A 27,416-nucleotide genomic window follows, 5' to 3' on the forward strand; every position below is an offset into this window, starting at 1 on the left:
CATTATGCCCCTTTTCCCCATGTGCTCACATGCCGCCAGAGAATAAACAACTATGGACTTGTGCTGTTTTCTCTCCTAGGATGAAATGGAACCCCTCACCACAGGCCTGTAGTAATAGAAATGTGCTACAGTTCACCCCCATCTGCCTGAGCAGCTGTCTAGCTACAACTCTGCCATTTGTGTAAGCAACAGAGGTTCTACTTTCGGGTTTCCCTGCAGCCTCTGTGCTCCATCTCTGCTGGAGTATAGGGGCTGCAAAGCCAATAAATCCTTGGCTGGGGAATACCCCTGGGGTAAGAGTGAGTCCCTGATGGTTCCAAGCCAACCTGATGGTCCAGGCTGTTGGAGCAGGGCATATGTTGGAGTAGCCTTGGGCTACATCAATTTATACGAGACTATTCCCATCCCCAGCTGACCCCAATATCCAAAGGTGACTTTAAGCTTCTGGTTCCTGCTCTGAGTTCAACTGGAATGGAGCTGCCATCTGGAAGCAGAACAAGCCTTAATGAATTAAGCATCACAACAGGCTTGGGAGGTAGGAACATATTCTCTCTATTTTACAGTCAGAAAAGCTGCGGCACAGTGAAGTGACGTGGGCAATGGGAAGGCGCATGAACTCTGCTCCTGGGAAAGAGAGTTGGGGAGCCACGTGAGTGTCACTCATGTTCCTTAGGGATGTTTCTCTTCAGGATCTGCATTAGCTGCAGAGCTGTGCAACGTACACAGTTCTGGAGGAGCTGGAATGAGGATTTGGCCTATGAAATGTAATTACAATGATCAAGACGTGATGGGCCTGATTTTTCACAAGTGCTGAGTACCTGCCACTCCAACTGAAGTCAGTGGGAGCTGGAGATGCTCCAAACATCTGAAAAATCAGGCCTTAATTGTGCATTTACTGTTGCTGTTTTTAGACGCTCCATTTGATTCCTTTAAATAAAATTTAGAAACCAAACCGCAAGCTAGAAAAGCAGAAATGGAGGCCAGTGCTGGCTCACATTTTGCTCCCAGGTACACAGACTCTTCTCACTCCTAATAATGCAGCCAATGATTTCAGATCCTTCTCCCGCTTCTGTATAGCAGAATGACTTTGAGAAAGTCTGACAAGCAAACACCCTGCAATGTGCTTTCAGAGTGGATGGTCTTTTTTGATGGCTTAAATGAATCAAGTGACTGAGATTTAAAAATCAGCTGCATTAAACACAATGATTTGGGTTTTCAAAAAAAGAACAAATTTCTGTAGCATTAGAATGACACACCAGAAGCAAATCCTAATATTGTGTATGGCCCTGTTGCTGCAGGCAACTGTATACAATAGACCAGATCCTGGTCTGTGTTCTAGCTGCATTGCTCCAGCAAATCCTACCTTCTGAGGATTCCCCTGCATGAGAAAAGCCTTGGGTGGGTGTAGAATTATTAGACTGGCTCCCATCCAGGCTCCTGGCAAAGGGACATGGTTGCAGAGAGGGGCATGGATGTGGTGTCTCTAAATCCCCAGTGATCTGATGATGGAACAGTCCTTAGGAACTGTTGGGAAGCTGTGCAAAGTAGAGCAGCCCTGAGGTTGCTCTACTGTAGGCCAGACGAGCTGTTAGCTGCTCTCAGAACTGGGAGTGGTATAAAGGCTGCTGAGTGCAGTTTACAATCTGGGCCATTGACTTCAGTAGGGCTAATTACATGACTAAAGCGAGCAGAATAAATAGTTATAAGTACTAACCTGGATAAGACTATGCATTAGTGAATGTGATGAGGTATACAAACCCCACACTGAGCAACAAGGGGTTAAGGAACTACTCTGAGCTCAACCAGCCCTGCCCTGCCACATCTGGAGCAAATGTACCAACTAGAGAAGGAGCTAAAAGGCAGAAAAGCAGCTCATTTGGGGGCAGACCAGGAAGGAGAACAGATCTGCTACCACAGCTCCAGGGAGATGAGCTGAGGGAAGGCAGAATCTCCCCCCAAACAACTGCCTAAAGGCCCACCCCTGAGGGAAGGGAGGACCTGCTGCAGATAAGCATTGTTCTCTCATGTGAACTTTGGACTGGATTGATCCCCTTTATTTTTATTTGGACTACCCCAGCAGGGGAAAGCCTTGGACTGAACTGGCCCAGGAGGTTGGGCCATACTCCAGGAGGGGGCAGTTGCCTTCACACTGCCTTACAGCAGATAGCGACCTTGGGGGAGGTGGTAGGAAGTGACCCAGGGAGGGCTGCTTTAAGCATCCACAGTTGTCAGAGCTCTGATCAGCCTCAAAGGGCCCTGGGTTGGAGCCTAGTGAAGTGAGAGGGCCCTGGCTCCTCTACCAACAAACCCCTTACATGTCACCGTCTTAAGCCCTATCCACTAGGCAGCGCTCCCTACCAACCAATCCTGAGCGATGGCCATCAGTGGCTAAAAGAAAACAAAAGTAAAAGTCTAATGAATTGTAGTTCAAAAGTGACAAAGCTGTTTCTGAACATGAAAAACCCATATGAATTTTTTTAATGGGAGTCAAACCTCAACTTACATTACATGACATACCCCCCAGGTTTGAACATGTTAAGGGGTGTTTTTTTATGTGCTTGCATGGCAAGGTATTCAGCTATATTTCATGCAACTAGGTGTCCACTGTGGAAAACAATCTCCTATGCCACATATACGTGAGTCTTCTAGCTGAATTTACTGATATCAAATTTGTTTTGGAACCAAAAACAGCAACTGTACATAACCTTAAAACTTGGTGAAGAACATGAAAATAATTCAGTAACACTGAAATACTTCAGTACTAAGGTGGTGCAAAGATCAGTCTGCTCTCAAATCTAGCAAAACAGATGTTCAGTGACTTGCACAATTTTTAAATAGTTCAGTTTAAACTGAGATTGTCAACCTACCTTTACAAAATAAATAAGATGTGTGTGAGAGCTTAGAAAAATGAGCTATCTGTGAATACTTAATAATACTAGTTAGTAATCAGAAGCCTGTTTTGATGTTGTATCTGTATAACTTTGGTATAAATTCAGTAATATACATGGATTTTCAATGGCATGGTTCAGTATGAAATGCAGACATGATACTTTTAAATTTGGTATTTTAAAAGGAAAGTTAGGACCTGCTGCAAAACTGATTAAGTCTACGGAAAGACTATATTAGCTTCAGTGGAGTTTGAAGCAGGCCTATCGTGAATATACATCTTTTCAATTGCCATTACCTTTAGAATAAATCCTTACAAATGTATATCTAATTCAGATTATATTTCTAACAGAAGTTCTGCATTCAAATGTAATATATAAACAGAGTTGTTTGCAGCACAAGATGTGTATAAATATAAAGTTTATTCAGTATAGTGTTTAGAAAAATAAGTTCACATCATCTCAGAATACAAATAAAACACTTAACTGTCCAGGCACAAACCTCTATTACAGTACAACAAACATACATACCTTAGATCTCTTTGGTTGGGTCATAAGAACAAAAACGTTTGATGATAAGCTTTGTGTACTATCACCTAATGGTACAGTAAAGACTTCTGGTTATTCTCTACTCTAATGCATACATTCTGTAAAGATTTCATCTTTGTTGTAAGGCACAATAAACCCATATTGATTACAGAAATAACTGGTTAGTTCTGGACAAACAGTACATGCAGCAAAAGAATGAATACCCTTTGAATGCGAATCCTGAAAGCCAAAAGATTCACATGCTCCTTGAGTGTAGAAATGTAAGAAGGTAGTTTTAAATTATATGAAATGTACAAGTTAGATATAAAATATCTTCAAGATAGGATTTCTAAGAGATATAGGAAAACTTCGGGTTTCCTCTCTTGTAAAATTTCACTATTTTGTTTCCAGAGTTTCAAAATTATTAATATTTTAATGACTTAAAATATTTCTTGATCATGGAGACTCTATGACACATGCCTATTGGAGTTCCATACACTTGTTTCATATGAAGCAGAAGGGATACATCTTGTACTTTTGTCATGAAAGGTGCACAGGCACTGGAAATCTATGCACAGGGACTTTTCCAAGCATTCCATGCAAATTTGGGCCAAATTCTGCCCTCTGTAATGTCTCTGCTATCAATAGGGTTTTATAAGGCTTGAGGACAGAACCTAGCCCTTATTGCCTCCCCATGGATTTGGGGGTATTCCTAATGTTCACTGCAAAATTTAAGCTTTCATTTAAAAAAAATGGTTCTAGCACTTCTGATTGGGAAAACAATTTTCTTAATAAGCTTTCGTGGGTGAATACTCACTTTGTCAGATGAATGTAGTACTCACCCACAAAAGCTTATGCTCCAATACGTCTGTTAGTCTATAAGGTGCAACAGGACTCTTTGTCGCTTTTTACAGATCCAGACTAACAAGGCTACCCCTCTGATAATTTTCTTAATGTGAATCAATGGAATTCTGTCTTCCTTAGTTCACAGACATGGTGAAACAATAACTCTAAGAAGTATAAACTGCCCCATTCATTTCAATAGGGTGTTAACTTGGAAATCGAATTACAACACTCTGAATAGATCAACCTTGTTAGTTATTTCACCGCTGCCACTTTATATTGGGCCAAATTCATACCTGGTATAACTCCAGTGAAACGAACGGGCCACAGACTCAGCTGGTGTCCACTGACACAGCTCCATTGACCTCAGTGGAGTTCTGCTGATTTACAGCAGCTGAGGATGTGGCCTATCTGTGTCCATGAACATGCTGATTCAGTGTGGTTGGATTCAGTTGAAAGGACACTTCACAGGAATAATTGCAAGGATTGCAAGATTTAACGAGGCAACTGACTGGATGCTCTGCTACATAGATGAGCCTTCTGGTTCTCAGCAACATCAGGGTGAAATCAAGAAAAATACGAAATTTGTTCAAAAACTTTACAACATTTTGAGGGAATTTGCTTAATCCGCTTTCAGCAGATTTCCCAAACATTTCTAGAAAATCCGGGTCAAAGATTTAGCAGAATTTGGCAACATTTCCCATACAATTTCCAGTGGACTTAGCTTTAGGTAAGTGTGCACTTTATACCTGTAGATGGCCATGGTGTGATGCCAAGCTGCCTTTCACTTTGCAAGTCAAAAAGCATAGCATACATACGTCATATGTAAAGTCTAAATGATTCTTTATACCCATCCACATTAAATAGAAGAGGGGAAAAGAAGGGTATGTTAGGCTTGAGCGAAATATAAACACGTCTTCCATTTTAAACAAGAGAACGTCATAGTAAAGACTAACGCGGAGATTTTCAAAGCTGCTTAGGGACTTTGCCTATATACAGCCATTGAAGGTCTGGCCCTAAATATTGTAAAGGGCACTGTGTAAAGAAAGCAGGTTGTCTGCTTGTTTGGGCAGATATGCAAGGACCACATTATAATAAACTGACCCTTATTTTACTGTAGGAGTAAAAATACTATTTAAATAGCCACTATAAAAACACTGTACTGGGCAATGACACTTTGTATTGTGCATATGTACCCGCAGAAAACGTGAGGTTATAATTGGATCATATGGAGGGAATGACACTTATAAAGGAGAAAAGAGAACATAAATTACTTGCTTTCTGGAAGACTAGAATAGACTTATCTGACTCTGTTCTGATCCATTGCTTTATGTACATTTTTGCATCCCTTGCCGTCCCTACATTGTGTAGAACAGGCAATACTCTTGTTAAAAGTACCAGACATTCTGAGATATGCACCACTGTTATGACAAATACCATTTTCATGTCAACCACACGGCATAGCCAAGTAATTCAGAGCCTCAGTAACATAATTAATACAAACAGAAAAGTTACCAGCAGCATGTGTGCTGGCAGAACAGCATAGCAATTCTATTATAATATCTGATTGTTTTAACAGCTGAGAAAGTTATCTGAAATATTCGCTAACTTCCCCCAAAAGACGGTTAGAGCTTTGCAGAACAAAACATGAGGCTCAGAACACTTCTAGAGCCACATACAGCTTTCAATCCATGCATACAATTTCCATTCATGTAATAATAATACACAATAACATATGGTGTTTCTACTCTTCAAACAATAACAAATTAATTCTCGCAAAATTCTTGCAAAGTGGATAATTATTATTGTTCTCCTCATTTATGGATGGAGAAACTGAGGCAGAGGGATTACGTGACTTGTCCCAGGCCATAGAAGGTGTATGCGAGGTGCTCAGATACTACAGAGAGAAACAGTGTCAGAGCAAGGACTGGAACTCTAAGTCCCTGACTTCCCATCCTGCGCTCTAACCACACCTCATGTCAGTGGGAGGCATGCATGCAGACTCAGGGCAGTTGATGGCTCCAAGTTTTGTTTTTAATAATAATAAACGTTTTAAATGGTTTGCTTTTAACAACATTTATGCAAGTCAGGGAGGTAGCCAAATGGCTAGTTGCTTTCTTTTCTCCATATACTTTGGAAAGCCTCAATGACCTCTTTTTACAAAACATATACTTCCTTCCTGCCCCTTACCCCAAACTTGGGCTGCAGTGTTGAATGGAATAATTCTCTGCAGCTCAGCTTAGAGGTTCCATGCTGTTACTTACAAAAATAAATTGTATGCAATATAGTGCAAAACAACAGTGAGGCTATCATAGTGTCACACAGCACATGGAAAAAGCCATTTCTTTAAAAAATTTAGATAGGACTAGTTAGCTATCAAGACAGGATGAGACAGGGATACTCCTGGACAGAACTGACATTATCTCTATCTGCTTTCCTTTAAATTGTTTTTTGTCTTTTTTACAAAAGATGTTCTACATCAGTTCATTTCAGGTCTGACTGAAAGTCCTTTGAAGACTCTGAAAGCATTTCTGCTAATTTCAATGGGCTTTGGACCAGCCCTTTTAGGAGGATTAATTCATGCTTTAATTACCGTTTATATTCACATTAGAGTTAAAAAAAAAAAAAAAAGAATGAACAGCAAGTAGTTCTTCATAGATCTGCATTATTATTATTATTATTAAAGCTTAAGGTTGTGCTTTTTCAGGTAAAAAAAAAATCCTATAGACAAATGGTGAAATCTGCTCCATCCGTATGGAGCCTGAGTGTTGTGGGTGGAGTGCAGAGGGCTAGGGAGCTGAAATCTTTCCCCAACTTTGAGCCAGCAAATACTGCCGCTGCACAGCTCCCTCAAACCATTAGGGGTTCCTGTTGTAGCCTGTGGCCCCATTGAAGAAAGCACCTCTTTGTTTAGGAAGGGCACATAAATACATGTTTACGGGCGTTCCTGAATCAGGGCCTCTGTGATGGAACAGCAGCTACACACCGGTTGCATGGGGTTTCGGGGCCAGTGGAACCTTGCAAATATAGAACCCCCTTCCCTAGCCTAGCCCATCATAGCTATCCATACTGGCCTATGTGGGGCTTTTCTTTATGGTTGCTCTGCCCACTGTACCTCTGTGGACCCTCCTCTGCAGGGCATAAATGGTGCAGAGGGCCAAACTCTGGCCCTACACCCAACTGACGAATTTCACCCCAAATGACCCAGAGACCAGCTTGTCTAACTCAGGAAAGTAGACACATTGACGTCACTGGAGCTACTCACAAGAGTAAGGCCGGCAGAATCTGGCCCTGAGGATGGATAATTGCACACAAGTGTTTTCATTCCTCTTGCCACTGTGCTTTAGTAACAAGGATATAAGGCCACTAGGAAGAAAGGCACGTGGAATTTTGTAAAAATACATAAAACTTTTAACTAATTTGAAAATTACTAAGTAAACAAAACTTAACAAAAACCCAAACACAAAGATGGGAGGGAAAAATGTCCCAGTCTTGCAATACTGGGAGTTCATTTTTTAGCTTCAGTGTGATTAACATTGTTCTTTTACAGTCTATTGATAAAACTCATCCCTTGAAAATCCTACAAAAAAGTAAAACCTTGTTGAAAATAACTGTTTACTTCCTGTTCAAACAATAAAAATAAATTAAACAGTCAGAAAACATTTCAATGCACTGTATCTAAAGTGAAAGAGACCAACATAAACCATAAATAAAATCCATTGTACTAATAAAAAAGTCTCCTTTATAATAACTGGAATAATATTTACATTCATACTGGAGTGAAAGCTTTAGAGTTGCATAATTAGAGTTTCAAATCCCCCTCCCCCCTTGCTGAACTGGCAAAATGCTAGTCATAACATTTAAAAATCTGCAAAAGTTTGAAGCAAGATTTTTGGGATGAACAGAAGTCTGCTGGAAAAACCAGCGACAATATTATTTGCAATTGTGTTTAGTTCCTTAACCTCAAACACCATGAAAGTAGCTTGTGAGGTATCGTCTATTTTCTTAAAATCTGTTCAATGCCCACGGACTAGAAGTAAACAACAAAGACTGCATTGTTTCTATCTTTTTATAAAGATATTTCATTTTCCTCGTTAATATTAGGAGTGTATACTTATTTATGAAATTATGTTGTGGCATGAAGATTCTAGTTAAACTATTAGGGTTATATTAGTAAACCAGAGCAACGCACATCTGCTTGGTTGTTTAGCTCGTATTTCCTCTAACCTGCCTCCCTTAGTCTGGTTAAAAGAGCATATTGCATGCAAACAAAATGTGGCAACCTAATTCCATTATTGTAGATTCCCATATACTTTAATGCAGATTATTCAAATGTTCTTCTGTTTTGAACTGTATTAGTATTTTCTTTAAATGAGAAAAAACGTGGTGCTTTTTAGGGCCTCATGAGGAGACTTATCTACTGAAACCAAAAGCAAGAAAAAGTTAAAAATCTTGCATATCTTCATCCATCTGAACTGTCTGGAGTTTGGCAAGCTCTTTTTTGTCCGTTTCCAGTTCTTCACAGACCGTGTCGACCATATTACTCATAACATATTTGGATTTTGTGTCCAGCATCATTAAGTTGCTGGTTGACTTACTCTCAGAATTGGATAAGAAATTCTCCTTGACATCGGGTGCTGACTGCAGAACTAACCTGTGCTCTCTGACAAAATCCGGATGAACTTGTGCAGATGGATGACTGACATGGTCTCCAGTTGTTGAAACTATTTCCCGGAGTGCAGGCTGTGCTGTAGAAATTGACATGAGATCTTGACTGGTAATGAGGGAACAGTTCTGAAGAGTTGCATAGTTAGTGTTGCTGATTGATATCACAGTAGATGTATTTGTTACAGATGCTGACATAGACTGACTCTCTGAGATACCAGAGTTCAGTTCTGTAGCATTTAAAAGAGAAGGTGAAGCTAGGGAAAAATTATGTGAGGGAGTTACATTTACTAAGGAGGAAGCCATGGACTGGAGGCCTCCACCAGCTACATTTTCAGAAGATATGTTTACATTTAGTTGTGTATTCTGACTGACAGGCATTAACTGAGAAAACACAAGGCTTCTTTCCAATCCTTCTTGTTTTACAGATCCTATTGCCTGACCTGAATTGGGAACTGTGTACACCACTGCACTGGGAGCAAGAGAGCTAAAGAAAACCTTTCCTTGCTGCGCTGTTGAAGAATCACTTGTAAAAGTCCCCCCATCTGATGTACTTGGATTTATTGAAATGTTACCTAGGAAAAAACAGAAAGTATAGATTATAGTTGATGGGAAGCTGTGTAAAGAAGTTATTCTAGTATACGCTTTGGTCGCCTCAATTTTAGGAATTTTAAGCTAGAACTACGGCAACATAGAAGCAATATTATTTGGAGTATTTTAGAGAACATTAGGTATGAATGAATGAAAGCCCTTGACTATACAAATTACTTCTGAACTGAGAAAAAAGTTTCTGGTACATTAACACCTTTCAAGCTCTCATGGAGTGGCCAAATAGTCCATACCCGTGTGATTAAAATGAACACGATTTGGCCTTCCTTAGTAGCTACCACTAGATTTCCATCAAAGAATAGAAACATAAAAAGCTTGTAAGTGAAGACAGTTCAATGACAGACTAAAATTACACATGGAAAATTATATAAAAAAAAAAAAATCTCATGAAATAAGTGACTACTTAGCTAAAAGCTAGGAGTGTAACCCTGCAGAGACATGTTCAAAATAATACCTTTCACCAGGCTTTCTATATGCCAATTTAGTATTCAAAAGTGTCTTATTTTGTCTATCAACACTAATCCTTTGAACACATTTCTAAGAGTGCAGTCCTGCCACTTTTACTCATGTTGGATAGTACATTACTCAAGCTGGGTTCCCCCATTAAAATCCATGGGATTACTTGTGAGAGTTAGGAGCTACTAAATGTGCAGAATTGGACCCAAAGTTGGTTATATAGCGAGCCCAGTAAAAGTCATTATTATAACGTGTCTCTATGTACAAGATAAACTGGCTCTCAGAGCTGGTTCCATCTTTTGACATCTAGAATTCTCCACCTCTTTCAGGAAGCTATTAGAATGATACTTGTGAGGGGCTGTAATTGGTTTTGGAGATACTTGTTTTATAACATGTATAGTGCATAGCTCACTTAGGGAGTGTTTAAAATGGGGACTGTTTACCTCCCCCTTAGTTTTCATTAGCCAATATTTTCAAGATGCTCCTAGAGAATTTTTTTGGTTACCATAATTATTTCTACCTAATGAATACACTAGAAAAATGAAGGAAGAAAACTGAAAGTTATGTAGGAATAAGATATAAATAAATTATAGCAGCTTGCTTAAGACAGCACGGAATGTATTTCACTATGAATACAAAACCAGTTACCCACTAGTCTCACAATTTAAAAACAGCTAACAGTAAACGTGGAGTTTTGTGATTTTTCTCTACCCTGGAATCCCCACTAGGGATTGATCACACTCTGCCTAGTCAGGTGTCCTCTTGCTAATGTGGGAAAATGTTGACTGCTTCAGATAACGGTTTACACCACTTCTTAAGGCTGTCCAACACTATTTCAGGGAGAGAAATTTCTTCCTCACCTTTTGCTGGCTGTCAGCCTATGCCTTGGAGCATGTACATTAACAGCCCTTATAATTTCAGATGTTATTCAAATAAAATATCTAATCTTTTTTATCTCACTAAGCCTATTGTCCAATAACTTCAAATGACAGTGAGTTGCATAGTTCAGAATAATATCTACATATCTATCTATATCTATATATATATATATATACACACACACACACTGTGCTGATTTATAATTTCCACTGAGTGTCCATCCTTCGTTAAATTCCTCTTTACTGGAAAAATAATTAACTCCTTACCACATGCACCTCAAACAAGCTAAAACGCAGTACAATTTGATTGTTGTTATATTATTCATGGTCCTTGCTATTACACAGAAATTCATATTTGGTTTAAACATTTTCCTAACAGCAAAATGCTGAAGATTAATAAATTATAGGATAGTTCAGCTTTGCCTTTACTTTATAATTCACCCACATCAAAATAATGATCCAGAACCAAATTTGCTTTGCACAGATTTTTTTCCTTACTATCCAGAAAAATCAATCCCTAATTAATGTTAAGGCAACCTCTAAAATAATCTTTTGGGAGGAGTTCATATAGTTGGTATGTTAATCCACGGTAACATACATTTCCCTAGGGCTAAGGGTTACCTTTACCCAAAACATCTTAACATTTGATATCTACAAGGAATCACATATTTCTATGATTTCTCTTTAGATTAGTTGTTCTTAATTATAGGATGGACAGATTACAAGCACAACTAATCAGTCTTGTTGTGCCTGTATATGTAGTGGCTTTAACTTACTTTTACAAAATGATTTGGTTAAAAAACAGTACATACTTTCTCACTAGCTGCTGGGCTAGTTCTCATTTTAAGACAGTATTAATCAATAATCTTTTCTTTTTTTTTTACTTATCGATTTAACACATTTCTGGAATTGTGAAGATTAATACGGAAGGATTCCTAGAATGGTATTTAAAAAAAGACAGTAAGATACCAGACCTTCCTTTGTGCTGCATTAGAAAAAAAAAGTCCAGACCCCACATAACTTGATCTTTGCGAATCGAGGAAACGGATTGTTACAGGGAGATGTTGTAATGTATGATTTCATGTACTGCCAGGACGCTGTAACCATACACCACTGCACAAATATTACACACTATTAAAGATGAAATGTATTCCATTTTTTTCCCTCAAAAAAGTCTTTACTTTAGCAAACAAAACTTTTACCTTGTGAAGCTGCCACAGAAACAGGAGGCAGCTGCAGAGGAGAAAACCCGATGCTTCCATTAAGCAACTGGCCATTTGTTCCTGAATTAGGGATCTGGACAATGCCATACTGGTTTATTTGGACAGGAGCAGTAAAAGTAACTACAGACCCTCCATCTTGAGAAGCAACAGTTTGTATGCTTTCCCTTTTCACCTCACTGCTTGGTATTAACCCTGGAAATGAGACAGGTACATTACTGGGACTGTATGGTGTTGGTGCTGCTGCAGAGTTAGACACAGAAGCCTGGAGGATTTTGAAGTCCTTGACATCTTCAGAAGAAGACACCAATATGTCAGTGATTGACCCTCCATTGCTCACAGCACTTGAAGTTGTTTTGGGTGGATTTAAAGTTACTGTCTGTGAAGTCCCTATGTTGAGACCATTGAGGATTACGCCATTGGGTCCTTGAAGAAAAGAGCTCCCATTAAGAAAGACAGAAGAAGTACTGGCAGGCACTAAGTTTCCATTCAGCAAAACGCCAGAAGAACTTAAAGATATTTTAGTGTTTCCAAGCTGCTGCATGTACACTGGCTCCATATGATTGGGAAGGCTTAGATTGGTAGCTCCATCGGACGAGTTGGGGAGTGGATGTGGAGATAAATCCTCCTGCCCCTTACTGGATTCATCTTCTGTGCTAGGGTTGCCATCTGACTCACTATGGGGAAAGATGGAAATATATTTCATTACAATGACATTATTCATAGGTTTTAAGTTGAGAAGGGGTCACTATGGCTATCAGAGGCCATAGAGCAATATCCAGTGATGTTTATTGTTTGCATTTGGTTTTTAAAGCAAGCCTTAAGTCCATTTAAGAGACAGTAAAGGTTTAAAAAAATAAATAATAGTAAAGCCAATCACGAGTAGTGTGAAACTTTACAGACTGGATTGTAGACCAGTAAGTATATTCTCTCTCTGTGGTCATCTACCCAAAATAATCAAAGGGAACTGCCTCAGGGCCATCTCTTGGCCTGCTAAATTGCCCTATGGAATGATGTGTGCATGTGTGAAATCCAGCAAGCGGAGGAGCAGCCATTTGGTAAGTTATACTATGCCTTGTGGTAGCTGTAAGAGGTAAACCAGGGTCCCAGTGAGCACCGTTAAACCCTGAAAGTATCTACTGTCTCCTGTTAAATAAAGCCAAGCTCACTGGACTCTCTGATATTCTAAAGGGGAGACTGGGACCACCCCCAAATACCTCACACCTGGTTGCATTTCTTGAATGTCTCATGAAAACTTCATTCTGTTCCAATTTCTCCTTTCTCAAAAGGGGAAAGTGACCCACTAGTACCTTAATTTACAAAAGAGACAAAGAAAATATTCCAGACTTCCCAGGGGGCGGGAGGGGGACTCTATTGTGGTTGCATATAGTATGATCACACATCCTGGTATTTGGTTAATTTTTATCTCTGAAGAATGGGATTACCCAGACTGCCACCAGCCTTTAAAAGCAGCACTGCTTTGATTTATTAGTTGAGACTGAACCTATCTAACAGTTTGAGAGTGACTCGTGGAGGCAGATCCAAAGAGGGCTCCAGTCGAACTCCTCCTCCAGGTGCTTGGAAATGAAAAAGAAGGGTACCTCTTTCCTCTCTCCTTTGTGCAGGGGGCCAATTAATATTGGAAAGGATTTGGTGATCAAAACCTCCATAGAACTCACACTGGAGTTTTTGCCAACGGAAGATCTCAACAACCTCCCCATAAGCCTTAGGGGTTGGGGAGATGGGGTGTTAAATGTGCTGTGTGCCATCTAAATCCCCCCTTGTCCTCCAACACCCCAGTACACAGGTTCCCTCTGTTTCTGAGCCACCCAGGGCTTGGCTTTTGCTGACTTGTCTGCTCTGGAGTGCATTTTTCTTTCCTAGTTTTTGTTGTTGGTTGCTCTCTCTCTCCACAGCCGTTTGTCCCTTTGATGTGTCCCGAAAAAAAAAAGGGGGGGGGAGAGAGAGAGAGGCTTGGATCAGCACAATCGCGCCCTTGGTTGAGAAATGCCTTGAGGCCTTTTTCTGCCCACAGCCTTCGGAAAGGAAGGAAGGGGGCTGGAATGTGGCTTGTATGCAGGAAGGTCACCTCCACCTGGCCGGCTCAAGGCGGTGGATTCCCCCTAGCGGCCCCACTCCCAGCCCCTATGTCCCATTAGCCCACAAAGCAGCAACGTGTATGGAGCCAGGGCCGTGCCTGGGTTCCATGCCCCAGAGCCAGGGCAGGGCTTACTGGGCACAGGCATAGAGCTGGGGGAGTCTGTTGTTGCGTCAAAATTGCAGGGACACAGGTAAAGGGTGAAGAACGTGGGAAAAACCAGCTGACTGCGGGGCGCAGAGCCCCCCCCTCCAATATTCTATCGACTAAGCCCCAGCCAGCACCAGGAGACCCCCACTCGAAGGAGGCCCGTGGGAATCTTCCCATTGACTTCCCCCGGCTTTGGCTCAGGCCCGGTGGGAGCCAAGCTAGGATCGCAGTGAAACCCGATCCGAACCCGCTCAGAATCAGATTTCAAAACAGAGCAGCGGCCACCAGACGCCCCCGCCCCCACGACTTAAAAAACTCGGCAAATGATTAACTCTGTCAAATAAAAAGCTGCCCCACTCCCGCAGGCATTGCACAGCCCAGCCGGGCGCAGTGTCTGCCCGTGCGGGGGGTGTGTATGCGTAGGAAAGAGCTGCGATTTGGGGGGGGGTGCGTGTGTTGGGGAGAGGGGGGCACTTAGCAACTTCCCAGCCGCGATCACACGCTGCATGTGAGTTGGGGGGCGCAGACCTGCACCGAGTTGGTTGGAAACTTCCCTGCGATCGCCCGCTTCCCACACACACACGGCCTGGGGTGGGGGCAGTGCAGGGACTGTGTGGCTCCGGGGAGAAAGTGAAAGTTGGGGGAGGAGGAGGAGACCTGAGCGCCGGTCCGGTGCCCAGTCCGAGGGCCGGCCGGCCGGGTGGGGGTGCGTGCAGGAGCAGGCTGCTGAAGGTAAGCGCCATGTTTGCACGGGAAGAAAGAGCCCGGAGCGGGCGGGCGGGCGAGGAAAGTTGGCGCTCACCTTTTGGACTGGGTCTCGGAGGGGTTGCGGTCCCGCTGCCGCCGGTTCTTGAACCAGTTGCTGACCTGGGTGAGGGAGAGCCCGGTGATCTTGGCCAGGTTCCGCTTCTCGGCCGGCGACGGGTACCGGTTCTGCTTGTAGAGCTCCTTCAGCGCGTTGCGGGACCTCTCCTTGAAGCAATACACCGTCTCCTCGCCGTCCCAGATGGTCCTGGGCAGGGGGAACTTCCTCCGCAGCCGGTACTTGTCCACCGCCCCCAGGGGTCTGCCCCGGGCTCGCTCCGCCTCGGTGTAGCGAGCCTTGTACCACAGCTCCTGCAGCAGCGGGTGGTTGGAGGAGTCGAAGCTGTGGCCCTCCAGGATGCTGTAGAGCTCCGGGTAGATGCCCTGGTGGAAAGCCACCAGCGCCCGGGCTTTCATCAGGCTCTCGTTGCCACGTAGCAGATCGCTCTGGGGCAAAGACCACAGGAACCTGGCCAGGCGGTCCAGGTTCCCACCTTGCTGCAGCGCCTCGCAGACACAGGCTACATGATCCGGGGAGAAAGCCAGGGGGGTCTGGGAGGAGGAGGGAGAGGAGGAGGAGGAGGAGGCGGCAGCATGGTGATTCCTGGCCAGAAGTTCAGTGTGGAGCAGGAGCTGATCCGCAGCTCCCTCCTCCCCAGCCGCGGAGCCTGCTTGCTCCATGGGGAAAGGGGCAGCGGGCGGCGGTGCAGGGTTGCGGGCTGCCCTTTCCTGGGGCACGGTGCCTGCTTCGGAGTGGATTTCCGTCACATTCTCTTGCTTGATCTCCACCGCGCTCGGGAGCTTGTCTGTGGGGGAGGCAGAAGACATGTTTCCCCCCCTTTCTCTCTCTCCGCAAAGTCCACTCCTCCTGCTTTCGGCTGGATCTAGCCGATCAGGTTTCCTCCCGGCCACGCAGTAACCATTAAGATAGCTGCTATAGCAAAGTAGTGTAAACGGATCGCTCCTCTCCGCGGCTCCCCCCAACGTGACTCCTCCGCTCGCTGCATACTATATGGCACAAGCAGCCTGCGGGCCCAGCCGAGCCCACTCATTGGCCATTTCACATTTTGGGGGCGGAGGATCCGCGGTTTCTATAGAAACCGTCAATCAAACTCCTTTATTCCCCCCTCCCCGCTTGAAACACCTATACCTGAAGTTAGAAAGGGTTGATGGGGTTTTGTTTCTTCTTTCCTCTTGTGTTTGTTAGTCAGGTTACTTAAAGGACGTTTCAGCACTATAAAGCAGGAAAGTTCATTATTAGCAGCGCAAAGGAAAGCTCAACACAATGATTATTAAACAGGGGAGGAAGTCACCTTTTAAAATGAGTTGGCCACACTAGAAATATAAACCAGAGAACATGTTGCCACAGCAGAATTACAGCATATGCATGTGGAGATGGGATCATTTTATTGATTTATTTATTTATTCCTCCGACCCCCTTTAAAACACAGCAACTCCTCAAGAAGATTAAACAGTAAAAAAAACCCAAAACAAACATTCCAAGATCAAATGAGATTGTGAAAGATCAAGAAGAATCTGTCGCAAACACTTAAATGAAGATGTTATGTAGCGTCTTATTTTTCAAATGTTAAAGCATATACTATAAATAGCGTGGCATAAATACACAAAACATGAAAGAAATGAAATGAAACTATACTCCTAACCTTAAATCACCCAGAGTTGGCAAGTAAAGCAAGATGGACATGATACAGCAAGGCAAATAAAATATCAAAGCAAGACGAGTAATCCCTGATGATGAGCAGCAAAAGCTGATCCAAACATCTGATTATAAGAGCGACTAGGTTCAGTGCATGAGCAAGAAAAAACTTTATCTGCACAGTGTACATTCTTTTCTATTCTCTTTTAAAATTTTGTACTATTATTCATTGATTCTATTATCTGTTGAGAGCATGAAAAGCAAGTTATTTGAATCACTAGAGCCCCACGCTTAAAATAAAGTCATAATGGAGTGTGGTTTATTATTTATGATAAGTACCAAAGAAAACAGAAAAGAGTAATCAAATGCAAAATGCTAAAAATAGCCCTTTCCTCCGTTTCAATGGTTTGATCTATCAATTCCCCCCCCCGTTCTACAAATAGCAAATCTGGGTGCTTTTGAGGACATGCTGTATAGCACCTGAAATTCTTTCCTAACATGCTAAGTGTTGAGTATAACAATCCGTTGAATAGTTTTACAGGATCAGACTGAAAAACCCTGGACTTTATAAGGCTGCATCAGGCTTTTTATAGATATGGTTGTACAGTATGTCTGTCTCTACACTCCTACTGTGATACTTATTTTCATTCTGTGGTATTTAGTTGCATTCGGATTTTTTTTTTTAACACCTGTTCCCTTTTCTCACGAGAAGGGACTGGGAGAGATGTTGGGTATGGCACAAACACGACGCACAACTGCCTGCCTTTTTGTCCCCCCCCTTTCACAAAGCACATGAGGTTAGCCGCTTCTCTGCTGCAGCAACACGCCTCCTCTGAGCGGAACGGTTGCTCTGCGGAGTTAAAGCCCCGGCCGGGCCCTGTTTGGCGTGACAGTGCTTTGAGGAGGGAGGGGTGGGAAGGAGCTGGTGCCCGGCAGGAGGGCGTGGAGGCGACCATGGATGACCAGGGCTGCCCGCGGTGCAAGACCACCAAGTACCGGAACCCTTCCCTGAAGCTGATGGTGAATGTCTGCGGGCACACGCTGTGAGTGCTGCTGCACGCGGGCCCTGGGGAGGAGGGGGCCGTGTTGCCATGGGGAACATCGGCCTGGGAAACCTTCCCCCCGGGGGCCCTGGCGCGTGGGGCTCCCACCCCGGGGAGAGGCTTTTGTCCGGCTGCTGTTGTGCGGGGGGATTTTCTCACTCCGCCAAAAGCATTCGGGGTGTGGGTGTGAAGCAGCTTGCCCAAGCCGGGGGAGAGGAGCAGGCTCAGGGGTGAAGCTCCCACGTCCCACCCACGAGGAAGGAAGTGTGTGTGTGTGTGTGTGATGGGGGATTGCAGCTACAACTGCTGTGTGTGATATCACTGCACATAGTGCGGCCTGAAGTCCCCATTCCAAGGCAAAGGGGCTGTGAAGACTGGTACACACAAAGCAGCTAGGCATCTCGACCCTTGGAAAGCATTTGGTGGGCATGAGCCCAGGTATTTACTTCCAGTATGGTTGCAATAATTTGGTGGGAAGCAGCTGCATCTTGCGTGTGTTTGTCCCTTACTGTACTGCAGGCTTTCCGATTGCAATAGCTTGTCTCCTGTTTAAATATGGGTGTGTTTTTAGATTTAACTGAGAATCCTCCAGAAGTAGTCTCTGAGGAGTGCTGCTGTGTGCAAAGGGACTTCAGTTTACCCTTGCACAGAAAGGCCTGAAAGCCAGCAATGAATCCTGCTCATTTGCTGTTAAGCACACAAATTGTTTTAAAGTCCAGGTGGTTTGGCAATAAGAAGCCATGTCATAGGTTAGCATTTGTGCTTGAAACTGGAAGCTCCTACCAGCTGTAAAATCCAACTGGATATGTAGCTGTTTTGTGGAGTTACTGTTCTTTTGCTCTTACGGGTTTTGACATCTCAGGAGTAATAGCACAACAGACTTGGCTGCTCTGTATGTATGCTATTGTGAAGCTATTTCTCAGCAAGAATGTTGGTTCATGTTATAGCACTCAGACAATGTAACCTTATTTTCAGTCACATCTTTTTATGAAAAGGAACTTTTTTGGGGGAGGAGGGGAACTTTCCATGCTTAGCACGATATTTAATATCTCTTTGGTTGTTGTCTGAATTGGGAAAATAGGAAAAAGCACTTTTGACCAATTAAAACTTCCATCAGCTGCTTTTTTTATGTGCACCTAGGTAGTTTAAAAAACAAAAAAGAAAAAAAGTGGTGTTCTAAAAGTTGGACATGTGTGCTGCCCTGAATGAGGAATACATGTGCTGATTTGTTGGAAGAACTTTGGTTTGGAAATGACAATATTATGAACAATTGAAATCATGCTCAGAACATGATTAACTCAATCATTCATTACCCCTTAATGTTTTTTCAGATGCACATATTTGAGGAATCATTCTTGCCAGTGACTGTTGTTGGTTTAGGAGATGGTTGGTTTGGTTGTGGGGATCTTTCATAATTTTCAGGCAAGTTTATAGCATACATCTATAAAGAGGTTGACCTACCACTTGAGTGAACACTGGTGAAAGCTTTTTACTGTGTTAACAACCCTCCTCAATTTTTCAACTCACCGCTTTTCTAATGGGTTATAAAACTTTAAAGCTAGAAGTCTAACAAACTCAAGTAATTATATAGCAGATGTACATGTGAACGGAGTATGTTAAAAGGGCAGGATTTGGATGGTTTAATGTTTTGTTTTTGTTTTAAGAAGCAGAACGGTGTCCATCTGAATATATCTGTTTCCTGGTTAAGTCTAACCAGGACCGGCCAGGCCCGGTTAGTACTTGACTGGCAAACTTTCAAGGGGAAAAGGGAGTCTGTGAAACATGCATCTGTGGTGCAGTGATTATTGCTTGTAAACTTCAGACACTGCATTTTTTTTTTTTACTTTGTGCTTCTCCAGTAAAAACATAAACAAATGGAATGTTATAACTTTTATATTTAGTATCCTTTTTCTGTAATTTTAGCTACACATAGGTTTTTTAATTACTATGCATGCATAATTTATTATTTTCAGCAAAAGTGCCTATCTGTTGTCTATGAGGTTGTGCACAAATGCAATATGGGCTTGATTCAGCAATGCTTATTGCTATTGAGGAGCACTTACTCAAGTGAGTAAATGCCATTGATAATGTGAAGTAAGGGTGTCAGAACTGTGTCCTGTGTAATCAGTATGACAAATCTTTAGCTAAATGCACTTTTCCCCTAAATAATAGATTACATTATAACTATACATCACTACTCTGACCTTTACTGGAAGTGTGCAAACAGGTGAGCTTTGCATTGTGTTTTAAAAGCTCAATCACTGCAGTGCAGGGAAGTGAAATACAGAATTGAAGAGCCTCTACTGAAAGCAACTCCTTAGCTAGATGAATCTAGGGACTGTTAGTGATACATTATCAGCTGACCTCAGCTGCCGGGGCAGGGCATGGAAAGAGATGTGGTCTCCTGAGGTAGCTGAAACCAAACCACTGAAAGATCCCCTGTGTAACTGCTGTACAACAGTGTAAAAACTCCAACTGTAAAGGTTCTCGGATTTTGTTATGGCGAGTGGTTACGAAGCAGGGAGTCCCAGGTGTCCTCGTGAAGTTAGAGCTGCCAGAGGAGCATAGATTGCGGTTGCCCTTGTCACATTCACGTTTGTGTCACGGGCCTCATTGTGACTATTAAAATGGAGGGGGTTCAACACTACCTGGTTGGTTGTGGGCAGAACTGTGGACTAAGTCATTACTTCTCTAGCTCCTGTGATTGATGCTCCACTCACTGCTTTGACTATATGTATTTTCAGGAGCGCACTAGTTACAGGCACTGAAGAAATGGTGCAGCTGTTGGAAGAAAGAGTGGGTGCACTTATTACTTTCTCATGATGGTAATCCACCCAAAAAAACAGTGGAGAAGGTCACCGAGCCCTGTCTGCATTAGGATTTGGAAGGTGTTAGCTAACGTGTTAATAATTTAGTGTAGACAAGACCTTTAACATATGTTAAATTTATGGCAACCACATCCTAATCTGGATGAGGCTAAAGAGATTAGCAACTTTACCAACTACTTACTCTTGTTCAAAACCACCTAGGGCAGTGAGGGATCTCTGTCTCTTTCAGAACAGGCCAGCACATTTCAGTTTGACACTGTGCCCTGCTGCAGGGGTTCTCCACGTTTTTCTTTCTGAGATCCCCACAACAGGCTATAAAAATTTCACGGCCCACCTGTGCCACAGTAGCTGGTTTTCTGCATATAAAAGCCAGGGTCGGCGTTAGGGGGAGCAAGCAGGACAACTGCCTGGGGCCCCATGCTACAGGGGCCTCTATGAAGCCACATTACTCAGGCTTCAGCCTCAGCCCCAGGTGACAGGGCTCAGGGACCTGGGCTTCAGCCCCATGTGGTGGGGGTTTGGCTTTCTGCCCTGGGCCCCAGCGAGTCCAATGCTGGCCCTGCTTGGAGGCCCCCCTGAAACCTGCTTGAGGCCCTCAAGGGGGCCACACACCCCTGGTTGAGAACTACTGCCCTACCGTAAAGCATACATGCAAGAGGGTAAAATTAAGGTCAGTGTGGGAATCTGATCTTTGAATTTATTGGCTTGCATTGTAACTGTAAACTCCGCACCTTGTTGTGGCATAAATGTGGCCTTTTCTCTCTCTGAATATCGAGTAGTTTAATATTGCATTTTTATGATCACTTCTGTGTTGTTAAGCTTGTTTCTGAGGGGTTGACATTTTAGTAGTTTCAAATTATATCTCATAACATTTTGTCACCAAGTTGGAAGCCCAGCTGACAGCCTTGACAATGATGAGACACCACTGACCCAATCATAGGGGGCTGAGGAGGGAAACAAAAGGGGTAATCAGTCACACAGTCTGTTAATATGCTGTTGTGATTCTGAATGAATGACATTCTGAGTTAAGGTTCGTCTAGTGCCCTTTAGCTTTCCTGCTCAAAATCATTACATTATGCGTGGTCCTTTATCAGGTTTACGTACCATAGTCCTGATCCTGCAATTGATTATGTATGGGCACATCCCTGTACATGGTTCCTTGGAAGTCAGTGAATTCTGTGGAGTTGTGCCTATGTGCAATTGGTTGCAGGATTGGGGCTTGTGTGTGACATATAGGCACACTGAGATAAGGGTGTAAGTTAGTCTTCTGTCACAACTTTCATTAGTGGATAAATGTCAAACTTTAACTGGGGTATTTCCAGTAGAGACAGGGAAGTGTTGGTACCATTATACAAAGCACTTGTGAGACTTCATCTGGAATAGTGTGTGAAATTCTGGTCTCCTGTCTTTAAGAAAGATGAATTCAAGCTGGAATAGGTGCTGAGAAGGGATGATCCGAGGAATGGAAAACCTACTTTATGAGAGGAGACTCTCAGAGTTTGGCTTGTTTAGCCTAAACAAAAGAAGGCTGAGGGGAGATATGATTGCTCTCTAAATACATTAGAAGGATAAATACCAGGGAGGGAGAGGAGTTATTTAAGTGAAGCATCAGCGTGCACACCAGAACAACTGGCATCAACCAGTTTAGGCTCAAAATTAGATGAAGGTTTCTAACCATCAGAGGAGTGAAGTTCTGGAACAGCCTTCCAAGGGGAGTAGAGGGGGCAAAAAAACTAAATGGCTTCAAGACAGCTTGATAAGTTTATGGAGGGATGGTATGATGGGACTGCCTACGAAGGTATGTGGCCTATTGGTGACTGCCAGTAGCAAAAATACTCAATTGCTGGATGGGGAGGGCTCTGAGTTACTACAGAGAATTCTTCCCCAGGAATCTGGCTGGTAAATCTTACTCACATGCTCAGTCTACTTGATCACCATATTTGGGGTCGGAAAGGAATTTTCCCCCATGTCAGATTGGTAGAGGCCCTGGGTTTTTTGTTTTTTGTTTTGCCTTCCTCTGCAGCTTGGGGCACAGTTTAAACTAGTGTACTTGGTGGATTCTCTGTAACATGAAGTCTTTAAACCATACTTTGAGGACTTCAATAACTCAGCCAGAGGTTATAGACAATGTTCCCTCTAATTTTTTTTATATCGATGTGTGGAATAAATTTTGTCATGTGCTTCAGTATTGAGGTGATGCGTGGTGGGGGAGGGGCCAAGGGGTTTGCAGTGTGGGAGGGGGCTCAGGGCTTGGGCAGAGGGTTGGGGGGGGGTGAGGGCTATGGCAGGGTGTGTGTGGGTTCTGGTGTGGGGCCAGGGATGAGGGGCTTGGGGTGCAGGCTGCCCCAGAGCTGCGGTAGGGAGAGAGGACTCCCCTTCCCCCCCCCCCACTGCAGCGGCCCGGGGCTGGAGGAGAGGTGCCTCTGCCCGCCTGCGCGGCCCTTGATAGCCTGCTGTGTGGCTGCGCAGCTTAGAGGGAACTTAGGTTATGGATCTATTTCAGGAGTGGGTGAGGTTCTGTGGCCTGCAATGTGCAGGTCAGACTAGATGACCATGATGGCCCCTTCTGTCCGTAAAGTCTGAGTCTGTTATGAGAACGTGTGTGGCTATAGTAAAAAATTATTTCCCTTAGTTGTTGCTTGGCCAATATTATAGAATCTGTAACTAAGTAAGAAACAGTGTGTGGTTGTGGCGTTACAGTAAGGTTTTATTATCCTTTTCCACTATAAATCTTGTCATGAGGATGGGAGGATGATAAAAGGGCAGTAAAAACTTGCTGCAAAATGAAAGTTGACATAGAAGTATTCAGTCCAAGAGTAAGGAATGCCTTTAAAAAATAAAAATAAAAAAGCAGAAAGGGTGGTCTTCTTCAGTAACAAATGTGCAAAAAAAAAAAAAATTAAATGTTTGGCTAAAATGATGCTTTTGGGGGAAAAAAGTGTGTCTAATTGAAGGAAGGAATGGTCCATTAGAGTTTACAGGGCATTGGTTTCTAAGGTGCACTGATGGTTTTACCTTTCTTTTAAAAATTGAGACTCAGGAATTGCATTAAAAAGCCTCTGTGCATGCATGACAATTTTTGATTGCTCCGATGGTTTCAAATGTGTTTTTGGAGTGTGCAGAGGCAGGGGGGTGTTTGCCAATGGAGTTTTAATCCACCTCGCTTCATTTGAGACGATGAATGATCTTTTGCTCTGCTTCCTTGGGTTTCATTGCTCACACTGAATTTTAGTGGGCAGGTTAAACATATCCTACTGATTTACTTACATAAAAAAAGGAAAGGTAATGCATCCACCAAAAACTTCATTAAAAGAATGTTAAGGTTGTTACCACAAATGGGATCAGGTGAAGAAAGTTACTGTTGGCTATAAAACATGCCATATGGCCTTCAACAATCAGACATAAAACTCTTGCATTTAAAAGGAGGAAAAAAAATGTTAATTGGAGCCACTGGTCCAGCCGCCCAGCCCCACTGCTATTTCATGTATTTCTCCTGTTCAGAGAGGGGAGGGGAGATGGCCTTTAAAACCAGGGCTTGCTTCCTTCCTGACGCTGTTGGACTTGCTGCTTCAGCCAACAGTGGGGCCCTTTGGACTCCTGGAGAGACAAGCCCACGTTTCTTCTGCAGCAGACCTGCTGCTCCAGCTACCTGTGATCCCATGACTCCTGGAGAGAAGGGGTGGGGAGGTCTGCAAGCCCACAAAAACTAGGCCAACTCCATGAAGTTCTGGATCTGCTACTTCTACCATTCCAGCCAGTATGAGTGACCATTCTGAGAGTAGGATGTAAATCCCAGAAGAGCACTCCACAAGTGGACAGACTCAAAGTTTGGGTTCTTAATGCTACCTGCTGCATAATTCAGTGTAGACGTTTGTAATTTTTTTTTTTCTACTTACTGGCTAGTAGACTTTGTATAAGGTAGCTAGTTTATGATAGAGCAAATTGACTTTCCAGTCTCCCCTGACATTTCTTGTTATGTGATTAGGATCCTTATTAGAAGCTTAAATTGTTTTTTCCTCTTTTCTTTTCCGAAGGGGATGTGGGTTAATTTTTCTCTTTATTTGTTAATACAGCTCCCAAATAGAGGTAACAGCATAACAAATTAGAACATTTTTCATGGCGTAATTTAAGCTCACTCAGGGAGACATCTACTCCTAGACTTCTCCTATGGGGACTCTATAGTCTCCCCTGCACCCTTTTATATCTGCTTCTGGGAATTCCTGAATGGGGTAACTCCATCCTTTCAGACTCCTCTGATTGCTGTTTTAATGGCCAAACAGACAAAGGGAGCAGAGGTTTAATTGTTAGGTTAGACACATTTAAAATGTTCTTTGGGAGCTAAATTCACCGCTGGCATAAGTGGGTGCAACTTTAGTGAAGCTGGGTCTGTTTGTGCCAGCATTGAGTGTAGCCTGGAACCTTTTGGCTATAATTGTACCGTGTGACACTCAGTATAATGTCTGATCCAGTGTTACATTGTTGGACTACTGCAGCAGAGAGCAAAGTATTGTAAGAATAAAATTAGAGACTGCAGAAAATTAACATCAAAGCTGAAAATCTTAAATTGGGTTTTAAGATGGTTGTAGCAAGTGGGAGTTACTTCTGGAGATTAAGGCCTCAATCCTGCAAATGCTGAAGTGTATGTTAACTTTATTCCCTTGAGTATTCCTGTTGAATTGAATGTGACTGTTCACTTCAGTCAGGTTACAGGTGCATAAGTGTACAAAGGATCAGGGCCTCAGTTTCCACTACAGATGCATCAGGTGGATAACATACCTGGTTCTGGCTCTTATGGGGTGGTTTGTAGGAGCAATATCTGGAAATAATTGAACAGGTTTCTTTTTTCCTATCTCTGAAACCTGGGAGAGAGTTCCTAGTAAAATGAGACCTAACCCTACATCTTTTACCTAGTCCAATGTAATATTTGTTTACTATCAACACACACACACCAACTTTAATGGAACTGCCAAATGCCTGTACACTGAATAACCATGTTACTTACAAACGTGGGCTTGCATCTGAAGAAGTGAGGTTCTTACCCACAAAAGATTATGCTCCCAATACTTCTGTTAGTCTCAAAGGTGCCACAGGACCCTCTGTTGCTTTTTACAGATTCAGACTAACACGGCTACCCCTCTGATACTTTACATGTTACTTATGTATGCAACATTCAGCTTTCCTTGCCCCATCCCTCTCTGTGCTCGTTACTTCCACTACGTTATGTCCAAAATTAGGTTCCGATCTTGAAAATGTTTACTTCCCTGAGTAGTGCTTACTCATGTGACTAGTCCCAGCTGACAAAAACAAATTTAATGGGAACTAGGGGTATGTAGGATTGGGCCTTTGGATAATAAACTGAGGCAGGGGCTTTGTTTATATGGTCTGTAAAGTGCCCGTCATACTTTTAGGGACCACGTTAATAACAACTGGGGACAAAATTATGTTCCCAGTTAAACACTAGTGTAAATCTGTATGAAGTCAACAGAATTCCTTGGAATTACTCTAGATTTACATTGGTGAAGCTGAGAAGAATTTGTCCCAGAGTGTGTTTTAAGGTGATAGTAAATCGGTATGCTCCTACGTCTCTATACGTCTACTCAAATTCACCATAGGAAGTTTGGTTTGCTAAAATCAGCACTGGTTGGAAAAGAAAGGCAGGCAGGCAGAAGCTTATGTCCTGCCCAACTTTGACTTAACCTGGGAAGTGTATTTCTTCTTTAAAGGAAGATACAAAAGAACATTCTACAGTTAACACTCCCTGTAGGACCTGCTGCATCTTTCACTTGAATTTTAAGACTTGGAAACCTAGACAGACTTTCTCCTTTTTGGATTTATTCAATTTTTTTGTGGGTTTAGATGATCTCTGAGCTCTATTCTCTCCCATTTAGTCATTTTTAAGTCTCTCGTGGAGGTGATTAAATTATTATTGAAATACCCAGTTTCTTTTCTTGTGCTATCTAGTTCTATAATGACACAGCATTTTTCTTGAGTATTATCTGAACAAATTTGTATAGGTTTGGCTCTGAGTCACAGCATAGTATTAACATTTTTGATGAAGTATTTTTGTTGTTGTTGCTTTTAAACAGACAGTGCAAAATCTTGCCTCAATTCTGATTGTACTATTGAGCTTGTTTTCGGCATGTCTATTTTGTAATCCTTTTTGTTAGATTAGCAAGACTCTGTAAGCGATACTCTGTGTTGTGAATATTTTTGTGAAAGTCTTTAGGAAATCTTAATTGCAGTTCTGCTTGGAAAGGTGACTTTGGCAAAAGAAAAGTGATTATGAGCTTCTGTTTGTTGTGTCCATGACTTCCAGATCAAATCTCAGTTTACAAGTAAAAGGATGTTTTTTGTCTAAATGCCAGCCCTGAAAAACCCAGACCAGTTATTTATTCAGATGGCCTGAATCTTCAAATGTGACTTGTGAAATTTGGGTGCCATAGTCTTTTTGGGTGCCCAACTTGAAACATCTGAAAGAGGCCTGATTTTTTTTTTTTCAGAGGATAGGTGCGTGGCACTTTCTGAAAACAGATTCCTTTGAGACCGCTCAAGTTGGGCACCCAAAAATACTAGATGCTTCTGAAAACTTTGGCCAAGGTTCTCATATCACACCCACCAGTAGGCTAACATGACTTTCAGATTCAAGTAATAATTCTGTTGATGTACGAGCCAGAATAGTTTCACAGAGCAGTATTGGTTTCAAAGTGCTCAGACAAGTGAAAAGTAGTAAAAATATGATTTTAGTTACTAAA

At 42.6% G+C, this 27,416-nt stretch overlaps 2 protein-coding genes across 2 annotated transcripts in view; one reads left to right on the forward strand and one right to left on the reverse strand.

Moving 5' to 3' along the window:
• Window positions 1-3,297: 3,297 nt before the first annotated feature.
• Window positions 3,298-16,143, reverse strand: SIX4 (SIX homeobox 4). The gene is made up of 3 exons (XM_034769376.1): window positions 15,135-16,143; window positions 12,067-12,761; window positions 3,298-9,496 (listed from the first exon to the last, which is right to left on the reverse strand). Exons 1-3 carry the CDS (start codon window positions 15,962-15,964, stop codon window positions 8,700-8,702), a joined length of 2,322 nt encoding a protein of 773 aa, XP_034625267.1. The 5' UTR covers window positions 15,965-16,143; the 3' UTR covers window positions 3,298-8,699.
• A 1,528-nt stretch (window positions 16,144-17,671) lies between these two features.
• The window catches only part of MNAT1 (MNAT1 component of CDK activating kinase), a 193,790-nt gene continuing 184,045 nt past the window's right edge, over window positions 17,672-27,416 (forward strand). Inside the window, exon 1 of the mRNA XM_034769627.1 lies at window positions 17,672-17,836. Within this exon, the coding sequence (XP_034625518.1) occupies window positions 17,748-17,836 (89 nt within the window). The 5' untranslated portion in view covers window positions 17,672-17,747. The remainder of the gene's footprint in view (window positions 17,837-27,416) is intronic.

Source organism: Trachemys scripta, chromosome 4, assembly GCF_013100865.1.
Source record: "Trachemys scripta elegans isolate TJP31775 chromosome 4, CAS_Tse_1.0, whole genome shotgun sequence".
In the NCBI taxonomy this organism is placed as follows: Eukaryota; Metazoa; Chordata; order Testudines; family Emydidae; genus Trachemys; species Trachemys scripta.